This window comes from Chelonoidis abingdonii, chromosome 1 (assembly GCF_003597395.2).
Source record: "Chelonoidis abingdonii isolate Lonesome George chromosome 1, CheloAbing_2.0, whole genome shotgun sequence".
In the NCBI taxonomy this organism is placed as follows: domain Eukaryota; kingdom Metazoa; phylum Chordata; order Testudines; family Testudinidae; genus Chelonoidis; species Chelonoidis abingdonii.
The window spans coordinates 19,069,476-19,083,175 of record NC_133769.1 but is presented as its reverse complement, the minus strand read 5'-3'; the positions used below and the strand labels follow the sequence as shown (position 1 = coordinate 19,083,175).

Here is a 13,700-nt window from a genome sequence, read left to right as displayed (position 1 = left end):
CTTAGCAGCACCATTTAGAAAAAACAGCTTATTAATGCACCATAAAAGCAGAACCACTTTCAGCAATAAAAAAAAATCTGGATGGTAATAGCTCAGATTATAAAAATTGACACAAAAAACTAAATTATATACTCAATTACACTTTGATATTGATGGAGTTGAAATTCTGATAAGACACCTGCAACTAAGTGTCACTGTATATGTAGATTTTTTCTTTAAAACATAATTTATTTGTATTAGAGTACTGGCTAGCAACCCCACTCAGGGTTGGTGCCCCAGTGCGCTACATGCTAAACACATGGCCAGAAACAGCCCTTGCCTCAAAGAGCTCACAATCTACTTTAACACAAATCACAACTAATCAGAAGGAATGGGGCAGGGAAGATGAAGGATACAATAAGGACATATGTTTACATAGGCCAGCTGTGTGCACTGCCAGATTACATCTGATCAGTTTGGGTTTTTTTAAGTTATAATATATGAAAAGAGAGATTTAATTTATCAGCTACAGGCTAATATTACAGATCAAATTCTGCTTCAATCCCCCCAGGCCCATTATGTACATGTTCTATGTATAACCTTTGCTGTCAGCATAGGACTCATGTAGAAACACAAAATTTTCATCAGATGATCTCAACATTTTTTACAAAAGAAATCAGCACGACTATCCCCACTGTACATTTTGGTAGAGGGGGGTGTGGAAACTCACCCAAAAATCCAGTAGCAGAACTCAGGTGCTCTTCAGTCTCAAGCTAGTACATTATCCACTAGGCCAAGCTGCCTTCCCCTGGAATGAGCTGACCTGACAGCCCTGGAGATTGAAATCCTCTATCTAGTCACAGGGCAGCACATCCAGTAGCAGTGCATACTTCTTCAGGACAGCTGGGACCCATGCCACAGCACAGAACTCCTGCCCTGTCTAATGCATGTTCCTCAGCCCTTAAAATCCTCTCTACCACCCTGTGCATATACTTATCCTCTTGCTCCTAGATAATCTTTGCAAAATTGAGTTGCAAATTGGACAGGGTAACACAAGTCCCTATTTAAGCCTGGGTTTCCTACTTGGACACTAGAGGAAGCTACAAAAATACCCTTAGCTGCTAATAGGATAACCTAGCATTCCCTTATGCCATTTTAAAGACACGTATAGCACGGAGACTTGATCTTGGTAAGTTACTCTGAGCAAATAAGTTAGCAGCAGCACAAAGTTTGGCAAAATCTCTTCAATGTGTTTCATAATTTCCCCTTCCCTTTCCCTCTGGCCTTGTGTATAAAGAACTATTCCATACATAGATTACCAGAGAGCCAGAGTAAGGCATAGGAGGTAAAACACGATTTAAGGCCCAATCCTATTCCCACTGACATCAGTGACAACAGGATCAGGACAGGTCCTAAAATTAGTTTATACTGAAAGATTAAGGGTAGGGTTTTCAAAAGCAATTAGCATGGGACTAACTCTGTTTCCACTGAAGCCAATAGGAATTTTACTATTGACTTCACTGGGAGCAGAGTTAGGCAAGCACTTTTGAAAATCCCAACCAAAAATGCTGCCATTGATGCCATACTCACCCCCAGTTCTTTTAGAGAAGCAACTCATTAGTATTTTCTCTTTTTCCTATTTAAGTGCCTCAACACTTTCTCCAAAGTCCAGTCCACTTCCCCTCACTCATCTTTGTGAACTCTAAGAATTATGGGGCAGTGTCTTGCAAACACAACATTTTTTCTCATTCAAGTGAGGCCCCTTTTGCAATTATGCAAAGAGAAAAGTGTTGTGAGCTACAAGCTGTTTACATTGTTATGAGGTTGATGTGGGTCAGCTCTTTAAGGTTATTCTTAGTTCAACTGCTGTGTAAACTATTGATGTCACTGAGTGGAAGTTGCCCTGCAGGACATAATATATGTGATAATTATAAGACAGAGAACACAGCATATAGTCAGATCTGACTCCAAGTTCTCTAGTTAAAGGGAGGAGGGAGAAACCTGTTAGTTTTCTGGTTGTAACTCTGCAAAAAAAGCCAGAATGAAAAACACATTGATTGATTCTATGCATGTGATACTGCAGAATTTTTTCCAAGCAGAGTAGTGCTGCCCACTCAAATTCATTTAGCATTGATTTAAGTTTCAATGTTAACTGCTGGCAGAAAGCATCTTTTGAAGACAATGGAAAGGAAAAAAAATATATATGCTGGCTAACCAACACCCTCAACCAGGACCTTGTAACAGAGCTTGCAGCTACTGATGTTCTGCTTGTTTTTCAAGCAGCTGCATTGATTTGTGATGATCCCACATCAGATGAAATGACAAGTGATAACACTTTGCACTTACGTAATAACACTTCTCATCTATGGATCACAAAGTGCTTTGTAAAGGTGATTAAAGCATGGCTCTTGTCTGCAACTATATAAAATGTCACTCTCTCACTCAACAGATCTGCTTGCTCCTTATGTGTATTTAGAATTATATCTGCTGACTTCTGTCACAGCAGTACATTTTACTGCTTTTTCCTCCTCTTATTCCTGCACAGTTATGAGCATGTGAGCTTAATTCTATTCCTTCTTGTGCATCATCAGTAGACAGTTCACTAAGTTCCAATCAGTTACACCTGTGCAAACCCTTGCAGTGTGGTCACTGTTGGCTTAAATGAGGATCATGGAGCTACATCATTGTAACTCAGTTTTGCAGGTGTAAGTGAATGATGCCAGCTTGACTCACACAGCAAAGGCTGAATACACAGGGATAATAGTTTATTGTCTTTTCATTTGCAAACAGATTATGTTTAATACAGAAATCATTGAGAGACAGTAAGCATGGAACTTCGCAATGCCATTTTTAAAGAATAATTTCTTTTCTGTGCATTATTATTGTTAAAGCAAGTTACCAATTCTAGGTAAAAAAAATTCAAAAGTGCCTAAGATGCCAAAATTTTACACTATTGGTTGTGTACATATGAATGGATCACTCAGATTGTAAAAAGGAGGGAACTCACTCTCATCTGTACAAAGCTAAAAGCTTATAAGGCAGGGTTCATTCCTGTTCAGGACTGATGATTTAGCTTATCCTATAACATACGGAACAAGACCTTACAACAACAGTCCCTTCAGATAAAGTTGAATAATGGTGTGAAAACTGAGGACTTGATCCTGCTCCAGTTGATGTCAGTGGATAAACTCCCTTTGGCTTCAGTGTCAGTGGGCCTCAACTGCACAAACTATCTTAATTAATGCAGCAGGATCTTCATGCCCTGTGAGTAGGAAGAAGTCAGGTGAAACCTATGTTCTTTTTTTACTAGCCATTAAGGTACCATCACAACAGTCCTTACGAGGGTTGAGTCAATGCAGCCTGAATATTAACTTCCAAGGGCAAGTAATACAAGTTGAAAATTGTTTATGAAAATACTAGGGCTGAAAGTATCTCTTCAAAGAGCCACTCAGTAGCTGCTTCTAGTCAAGAAGCATCCACTGACAAGGTAAATAAGTTATACGTTAAAAAAACGAATGTTAAGGTTACAAAGTCAATCACCCAAAAGTTAGGAAATACCAGAATTAAAGGCTGCTTGTGCAACATTAATGTGGCCGCCTTATGCAGATGCATTATTAGGGTGACCAGATAGCAACTGTAAAAAAACTGGACAGGAGGTGGGGGGTAATAAGGACCTATATAAGAAAAAGTCCCCCAAAACAGGACTGTCTCCTTAAAAATGGGTCATCTGGTCACCCTATGTATTATGGTATATGATAACATGCTATTTTTCCTCACAGGAGCCCTGCCTCATTCACTGTACAGCATGGACATTGATCTGGGAATCAGGGCTGTGTAGTGAATAAGCTTGTTGTCCCTATGACCTCTGCCTCATTTGTTGCAGGAGTTGGAAGGTGTGTAGCAAAGGCAGCAGGGACTTGGAGAAGGAATGGTCTCATGGTTAAGAAAGTTGACTACAATCTTTGAGATCTGGGTTCAATTCTTGCTTCTGCCATAGAATTTTTACATGATGCTGGATACGCAACAGATTTCTTACAGAAGAATAACCAAGCATCTACAATTGAAATGGTGCTTTTAACATATTAAAGTGCTACAATCGGTAAAATTGTATCCTAAGTATACCAAGTTGGGCACCTAAAATTAACAAACACTTTTGACAATTTGTCCTTAATCTCTCTGTGCCTCTGTTCCGCCTTTTGTGATCTGGGAATAATAATGCCACCTAAGATCACAGGAGTTCTGAGAAGATAAATTCATTAGTGTTTGTGATACTATGGTGAGAGCACCTCAGAAGCCCAAGAGAACATAATTAATTTTGTATTCAACATAGTGCAAACACTCTGTAAGCCAAAAGTCCCCAAACATAAACCACATCCGCCCCAGGGCATCCAGTATTTAAAACCCAACTTCGTTCTCACCATAAATGTCTTGTCCATCCTGTAGCCTGATTTATGGTATATTGATAATATTAATTTGGATAATATGGGAATTTAATTCTTATTTAATTTTAATGTAATGTAATTTATTTACTAATAATTATTAATAAGTCTGGGTCTTAGGCTCGCCAATCTGTTTGATCAGAAGATAAAAGTTCTTGTCCTGAATCAGGCTCCACAGAATTTACAAAGGACCCTCAGGGGTATGACAGGAAGCTCACACTGAGACAGATATAGTCTTAAAGGCTTTTTATTAAAATCAATAATAGTAAGTAAATGACAAAATAATCAGAGTTACAAAGTTACAATTGCATTACTGCTATTCAAAAGATACATATGATAATATAGTATTATATGCAACAAAGCTTTGGTTAATTTACTCACACCTTTCCTTGATAACCTGGTGGTAAGAGACACAGGAACAGCCTTGCAGTTCAGGTTTCTCAATTCTTGAGTGAGGAATGCAGTGCTTAGAAGAAACTAATGCTACAAGCTAATAAAGCGAACTTAAGGTTTAGCTGACTAACTTAAATTTAAAATCAAAACCTAATAAACAAAGAATAAAACATAGGGAAATCAGGCTTAGCCTGGTTCCTTTGAAACTTAAAGTTTAAGACAAACAAGTATAGCCTACTAATAGTAGCAGTCATCATAGATAGATAGAGTGGAGGAAATAAGCAAGAATAAGTAAGAAATGGAGTACTCTTTCGAGGTGGGTCAGCTCTTTTATAGGGCAAGTGCCGGAAATCCTTCCTCTTATGCCCAAATATCATTCCTTGCCCACAGAAATGTTAGGATACACTTACCCCATAGGCTAGTATGTATATGCATATGGATGACATGTATGTACACACTTGTGGTATACTTTTTAAGTCTGTGGGTACAACACTGAAAAAACCCCTATACCATTCTCCATTGTCTATTGGTCTAGATAAAAGGTCGTAGACATAGGTGTGGGTACTTATTTATTTTGGTATAGGATAAACAAGATAAAGGGCAATTTTGCTTTCTGGGTAAAAGGGCCCAATATAGATATGCTAACTTTGCTTTAGCTTAACATACAGGTTTTTGGCCTGTAGGTCTCTAGCATTACAGCCAAACTTAACTTTAATATAAATCTATAAACCTATTACAATAAACTAAACACTTAAACTATATTTACACACACACACACACACATACACAAACACACACAAGCAAGCAGGTTAGTCCCATAGGCTACAATCCCTCTGCCAGGACAGTCACCCAAGACTTTCCTTCTGAGGTGCAACCCTGCTCCTCCCAGTGAGAACTCCCGCAGCCTATCTGCTGGGTGCATCCTCACCAGGAAACCATCCTTCACTCCCCCAGCCCTCTCACTGATCCTGTGGTCTCCACTCTCCAGCAAGGGGATGCCAGCAAGTAAGCCCTTCCTCTTCTTCCCCTTCCTACAGCTCTCCTTAGCCCTTAGCTCTGGCTCTCCAGCTTAGAGCCAGCAGGCATCTCTCTCTTCCTTCTGCCTTCAGCCCTGGCTCTCTGGCTTGGGGATGCCAGCCAGAAAACATCACATGTTGTTCTCTTTGCCTTCAGCCTTCTCCCAGGAACCTATCTTCTCTATCTGGCAGCTCTCCTGTCCTTCTCCCGCCTGACTCCTGACTCATCTTCTACAACCCATCCAGATGTTTCCCCATTCTTTTAATTGGCCCAACTGGGAGCATGTGGACTGTAATGGGAAAGCTGATCCCAGTTCAATTAATGGGTCAGCAACCCTGTTGCAGAAAACAAAAGAGACATCCCTAATACCAGCAAAATCTCCTGGCCAAATTCCCAGCCTGAGAAAGTTCTATCTCCTGCACAGATGAGCTTTATTCTTATTGTTGTGAGTTCCATTGTGCCAGAGAGAGAAGCTCTTCATCCTGGAGCTTTATATTGTTCTTTAGGTATCTGAGTTCATGCCATGAAGCACCCTGAAGATAAGGGATGAACCCTTGAACTTGATTTGATATTCCTCAGGAAACCAGCGCAGAGAGTGGAGAAGAGGTTTGATGTGTTCATGGTATCCAGTGTTGCTGAAGAGATGTGCTTTAGCACTTAGACTACCACTAGTACAGAATGCTGAAGACTTCGTTCCTGTAGTCCAACCAAGAGGTGATGAAGGCATTTATAACTTGAGGTCAGGCCATCATCTTCCAGGATGTGATAGAATCTCCTAGCCAACAGTGTTACTTATGGCTGTTGCAATTTGAGAGCTTAGTGTCAAGAAGAAATCCAAGAGCACTCCTAGACTATGATCTGAACTGACCTATTGTGGTATGAACCATCAAAATGTTGTCCTCTGCCCACCAACATCACCTCTGTATTTCTTGGGTTCAACTTCAGCCAGCTGTGCTTAAGGCATGAGCTGATCTTATACAAGCCTGGGCCCATCTTGGTGGGAGTGGTGAGGTTACATGTGGTGAAAGACAGGTAGAAATGTGTCATCCACATATTGCTGGCACTTGTGTTCATGTTATTTGGCCATTTCACTGTTTCATGGTTGCATGTTGATGTTGAAAAGGACTGGAGAAAGAATTGATCCTTGTGGGCCCCCACAAGTGAAGGATCTGGTGGTGGAGGTGCAGTTTCCCATCATTATTTGTTGGTTGTGTCCTTCAAGGAACAGCTTAAATCATTTAGTGCATTACCGTGGCCCATGCCCTTCCCTCAGCTGAGAGAGCAGCAGCTCATGGTCAACAGTGTTGAATGCTACAGAGAAGCTGAGCAAGGCTAAATTTGGCTAAGTTCTAAGTAACTGAAAACAGTGTGTAATCATGAGAAGTCCTGGGCAACTTTAACTTTAGGCATCACTATCTGCACTGCCTATAATGCAAATTAAAATTATCACTCAGTGAAGGGTCAGCATAAAACAGGCGCATCAGAATTCTGTTTTGGAAACAGAGACATTTGGATGCACCTCTGCAAGCCTCTGACATAGCTTGACAGATACTTACTTTCTGAACTTTAGGACCAGCCTGGTTGTTCTTGCACATGAATAGATGACAACACATTTTGACATACCTTCTCATAGATTCTAAAGATGCTCTAAAAACACACAAATCCTTAAGTAATTGGTTCAAACCATTTACTTCTCTTTGATTGTAAGCAGAATCCAGGTTTGCATTAGTGTGTGTTCAGGATGTGCATTTCCTCTACTTTTTATTTCTTTTTAATAAACTTTTTCATCCTTACAATGCTTAGAGAACTTAGTGATGCTAGCAAGTTTGGGGTTTTTTTTTTGTTTTTTGTTTTTACACTTTTTTCCTCCTTGCCATTGTTTTAATATTGTTAAAAAGCTTGAAAATGTTACATTTTCTTTTACTTTTTTCTTCTTCCAGTTTTGGGAAAAAAACCAAAACAAAAAGAGCAAGCACAATAGTAATTCAATATTCCTCATATTTCCTTAATTGTCTATTGGCCTCATCAGTGGCGGCACAGCTCTCTGAATTGGAATGTGTGTGTTCATGTGTATTTCCCTCTGCTTTTCTTCTGCAGGGCTAGGCCACTGAGTTTAGATAGAATAACCCATCCCTCCAGCCAAATCCAGAGCTTTATGAAGCTTCTAATAAAAGTTTGGATCAGGGCCTCAATATCAGTCATCCACTTGTTGTCATTATTAATGACTCTAAGCATTTTCCACCATCACTCCCAGCAGGTCTCTTTCACTATGTTAAAATATTTCGATAAACACATTTTTTCCTACACTGACCTCAAAGTTTTTTTGGTCTCCCCTCCTCTTCTACCTGCCAACTGAGTCCATCAGGATTTTGCAGGTGGCTAGCTATCTTTGAAGTACAGAAGAATACAGTATTTTTGGTCATCAGTCCCACAATAAGTTTAGTAGAATAACTAACTCTGTGGAAATGTTTAGAAGCCAAAACTAGAAGTAAAGTTTGAATACAAGCTGCAGGATTTCCCTACTAATATTCATAACTCAATGTCAGATCTTTCAGCTTCTGTATTCATTGGCTTACATAACTGTAATTATTTCCTGAAACTATGGAAAAGCTGTCAAGATCTCACATGCACATAAACACACCCACATACTTGCATACAAACCCAGCAGATGCAGAGTTGAAACTTGTAAATAAGTAGCATTTCACAGGTTACAGTACTCACTGATGAAATAAATCCTTGTGTGTGTAATACCTTACAATAGGCACATTCTTCTCATTTATGATGGCTGTTTGACCTCTTGTCACTACAGAGCATCTTGGGCCTCACTTAGGGTGACCAGATGTCCTGGTTTTATAGGGACATTCCCAATATTTGACTATTTTTCTAATATAGGCTCCTATTCCCCGCTAGCCTCACTCTACTCATTTACACACTAAAGAATAACTATGCCTCTGTAAGTGAGAGCAGAATCAGCGCCCTTAATTACAGGCAGTGAGATGGTTTAAAATTAACTAGAGAAACTTTTCTTTAACTAAGCAAGACAAGATCAAGTGCATCAATATATCTGAATGGTATCATCTCATCAAACTCTGGTAGGACGCAGTGCAGACACAGCAACAAGAAAACCCACAAACTGGACTACGATCATTATCATCTAACAATTAAAATATATATCTTTATTTAAATTCAGCCTTTATCATTCTTACTGAGGGCAGAATTTAAGACAAAAGGGTTGCACAGGTGTAACTGCCAACACTTCAGTATCTAGTCTGAAGAATCTTTCTAATGAGCTAAAGACGCACAAGTAAGGGGAAAAAAAACACCTCTAGATTTTCAGATCCCAAGTTTCTTTAGGTAAGGCAGCAGTTAGGGGGAAAATAAAAACAAACACAATGCATTTTGTAAACTGAGCAAAACTTGTTATGGTAGCACACTGCAAAACAATCATAGAACTCCACAATGACCTTTTTTTACACAGCCAGTTTTCAGACAGTTGTACTTGCAGTTTTACTTCTAACCTCAATGTGAGCAAGGTACTGGGTGCTAAATCAGGGAATTGGGTCCCAAAACAGTAAGAAATATTATCAAGGGGCTACCAGATTCATGCACTTTCAATGGAGACCATATAAAAGAATCGGAGAGAATGAGGATTAATTTCTTACCAATCATATGGGATTAATTCATCCAATTCTTTGCATGGATTTGCATACTGTTTGTCACATACGTGATTTTTAGCTTTAGAAAAAAGTCTAAGTTTAGCAAATGCTTTGGAGTTTTTACTGAGTGTTAAAAACTATATCCCTATATAGATAAAATGTATCTGAGAAACTTTATGGTTTCCATTACTATCCGTCACCTCCCAAAAGGTAATTGAATACTTCTGTCCCATAGAAGACTATATAAGTCTTTCATGCTATTGTTATCTCTTTCTAGGAACAGTTGTGACAACTGTTTATTTTCCAGTTTAATAACAGAAACTAAATGCTGGCACCACCACACAAAAACAAAAACAACAACAACAACAACAACCCAGAAATAGAAAATCTTCTGATGGGTTTACCTTTGTAGGAAAGTTTAAGTCTTGGGATATTTTGCTTTGACGTTCCAGTGACTGATAGGAACAGCATTACTAAGGATAATGCTGTGCAGATATGTGGCGCTTTGAACGATCTCATTCTGCTGTTCTCCCAAGAGTCTTTTCTTGCAATCATGGTGAAAAAAGTCTCTGTTTTTCAGAAAATCCAAATGTAATCTGAAAGCAAAAAGAAAACATCTGTGTGTCCTTTGCATCCTCGCACACAATGTTTATGAAGGCAGGCCAGGCCTATAGTTAGAGAGTAGCTTATGCAGAAGTCACTTGTTTGCCACAGAGGATTTTTTCTCCAGTATATACCAAATCTCTGTGATCTCTTTTCTAAAAAACTAATTTGGTAGACTGAGGCCGGAAAAATATGTAAACTTTTGGACAACATCGAGCATAGCTAACATTTAAGTACAAATTAAATTAAATATAATACCCGATAAAAACAGTCACTATTAAAATGACAGCGTTTACCAAATTACCACACATGAATGCCCTGGCTATCTCTATATAGATGGAACAGCTATTTTATATTCTTATATTGTGAATAGGCTATACTGTAGTACCTCAGATACCACGGTGCAGTAACTGGAGATACATGTTCATTTTAAGGTAACTGTACATTCATCAGAAACTTATTTATAAATTGAAAAAGGGGATATTGGAAGCTTTTACTCACTTTCAGGAGAAAAACAATGATTGCTGATACAATGTATGTTGTTCTCAGTGAACTAACTAAGACTTAACTACCTTAATCCACAAACCAAAATGTCCTAGGAACGCTAAATAGGGGGTTCCAGGCAAAGGTCAGCAGCATTGTATAGGCCCACCTCAGAGCAACGTGTAAGAAAAGCAAGCTTTGTATCACCTTTCTCTTAATAATCATAATATAATACCTAGCTCTTTTCATCCATACGTCACCAAGTACCTTACAAAGGAAGGTAATTATCACTATCCATGGAAAAATGGAGACACAAGTAAGTTGCAGTGACTTCAGGAAGATCACACAATAGTCCCTGTGTAGAACTGGGAACAGCAAGATCGGATTTTTTTTTTTTTCTAAAAGATACTCGTGTTTGAACGAGACCATTGTTTGGGGGAAAGTTCTATGGCCTTTGCTATGCAGGCACTCAGGCCGGATGACCACAGTGGTCTCTTCTGGCCTTAGAATCTATGAAAATGACCAGAGCAGATAACAACACCAGTGATTAACAAGTAGGGCTGCTGGGAAAATGATGACAATTTTTCCATTATTTTTTTTTCTGAATTTTTTGTTTTCAGTTGCTCTAAAAAAACAACTCCGGTGCTCTGATCCACTAGTTTGGTGTAAGTACTGGGGGCAATGTTCTCTGCTGACTCTTTTAGATGAAACACAGAATGTAGAGCCCCTGGGGAGGGAACTAAGGTGCCTTTAATCCTTTATGCCCTCCGACATTTGGGCTGCTCTGTGGCTCTTGGTGTTAATTTAGCATCAGTTTAACTCTCAGAGGAGCTGCAGCGCTGCCCAGGATCTCCACAGTATTACATGCTGCAGTTCTACCCCCAGCACATCCCTCCTGGCCCCAGTCTCTCCCCAAGCACATCCCCTACACCATGACTTGCAAGGGAGTCCTTGGAAGATTTCGGAGGATAGTTGTAAAGCTGTGTCTTGCCAGGGAAATCCTTCCTCCGCCTAAATCAGGAGGGTTTGAGCCCTTTACACTACACTGGTACTTCTACCTGGTGTAAAGAAGCCAGAGCGGGGTGAGGATCTCACTTGGACCATCCTTCCTATGCCAACACATTTGGCTTCCTCCCTTTCCTCCTTCAAATCCCTCCTCAGAACACACCGGGACCCTGCCACCTTTCAATCTGAATCTACTCCTGTAGGCTAAGCACAATCACCCATTCATTAAATAAAACCTCAAAGTACGCATTTGATTGTTTGACTTGTTTTTTATTCTTTGCCTTATTGCAATGTAAATACCTGAGAAAGAGAAAGAGAGAGAGAGAGAGAGAGAGAAATCCTGTTCACTCCATAACTGTGTATTACCGAGTTCATTATAAGTGCCCAACAAATAATAAGACACAGGAAGTAACTGATGGTGACCAGGGCCAGCTTTAGGCCGATTACCTTGCTTCCCAGGAATCGGGCCCCATACCTGAGGTGCCTTTTTAATTTTTTTTACTCACCCAGCACCCTGTCCATTTTGGTGAATGAGAATGAAAACTATACTCCAAAGCAAGAAATTATCTAACATCAAGTCTCATTGCAAAGGTTGCATTGGAATCATGGCTTAGAGGACTGAGATTGTGCTAAACTCATAAGGATTCCACCAGTAGTTTGAGGGTCATTTCCCTGGAGGCAAGAGCATAATTATGTTGTAGGTCCAAATTCACCAATGGTAGAAGGAGGTGCAAATGTGACGATTCACTGACATCTGCTGACTTACAACCAGCACTGAATTTAGCCTTTTGGCTGCATGGAGCCTGACTTTTCCATGTAGAAATTTCTAGCTATCGGAATCCTTCTTCCTTTGTTTTATCTGAACTCTGGCTGTGGAAAGAGGCCAGACACAAGGGGCTTACTTTACACTTGAGGCAGCTGTTCAGTGAGTTCGAGCCAAGCAAGTCCTATTAAGGATGTGCTGCAGGCTAGCCAGATTTTTTAAGTTACGTTTTTTCATCAGTTCATCCTCTAATACAACACCAGCTCCAATACAGGACTCTTCCCAGTAGATTAATGACTAGCTGAGGTTAATGGACCTTAGACCAATTGATTGGTCATTAATCCAAAGAAAATGCCCAACACCTCCTGGGACATCTCTAAAGTAGATCAGTGTCCTATACTCCATTTGACCAAATCCATAAGCATTTCTTTTTTTAAAAAAGAGGAATTTTATCAGAAAGAATGAGTAGAGATTCCTCTTACTTTAGTTGTTTGATGTTTCTGATAAGCGTCTATCTATGCTGCGATAGTCCTGTGAGATGTACTGAACCAAAATGGCGGACAAAACATTTCAAGCGAAAGGCCGGCTCTAGGCACCAGCGTTTGGGAGGCCCTCTGTAAGGGGTGGCACTCAGCCTTTTTTTTTTTTTCCCCTACTTCTTCTTCTTGGGACTGCAAAAAACCTGGAGCCGGCCCTGACTTCAAGTGCTTTATCATGAAGCTGTAATGTATCTGCATTCAGTTCTTTTATGTTTTTGATTATCTTCCCTTAGTACTTTGCTGAAAAGGGCCTTAAGAATAAACCTCTTTTTACGTACACGGTAGCTCCAGTGAAGTAATGGAGACTATTCACATGCTTAAAACTGGGTGGGTGCAAAAGCACCTTGTTGAATCAGGGCCTATGTGCTTGCCTCTGTGGTGGAACTCAAATTTGAAACAGGTTATGGGTTAGCAGAGCTGCCAGCAGTAAACCACTTATGTGTTGATATTCTGCCATCTTGGGACAGCCAGGCCTATCCAGATGCACGACTGGTGCATTTGTGACATTATATCCCTGAAAAGAGGTGACATCTTAGTGCAAGGGGTCAGACTAAGTAAAACTTGCAGGATAGATTACTCTGGAACTACTGTCTGAAACAGGCAAACCTGGAGCCAATTTATTTAGCATAATTTATTCCAGGCCCTTTGTTGGAACAAACAGAGCTCAGATAGACAGTCTCCTATTGGCTGCAAAACGACATCAGTTTTTAACACATTGTTCAGTTAAATCTGATATCTAAATGCAAAAACCTAGCACCCAACTTTCCCAGGCATCTTTAAGTCCAGAAACAAAGGACAGCAACTCACCCACAAATGTAGGTGT

The 13,700-nt window shown here is 39.9% G+C and overlaps 1 protein-coding gene across 8 annotated transcripts in view; it reads right to left on the bottom strand.

Annotated features, from left to right (window-relative positions):
- The window catches only part of LOC116837266 (semaphorin-3D), a 207,321-nt gene that overhangs the window by 137,342 nt on the left and 56,279 nt on the right, over positions 1 to 13,700 (bottom strand). For all 8 annotated transcript variants that reach the window (XM_075064377.1, XM_075064398.1, XM_075064410.1 and 5 more), the window contains one exon: positions 9,889 to 10,080. In XM_075064377.1, the coding sequence (XP_074920478.1) occupies positions 9,889 to 10,039 (151 nt within the window). In that variant the 5' untranslated portion in view covers positions 10,040 to 10,080. The remainder of the gene's footprint in view (positions 1 to 9,888; positions 10,081 to 13,700) is intronic.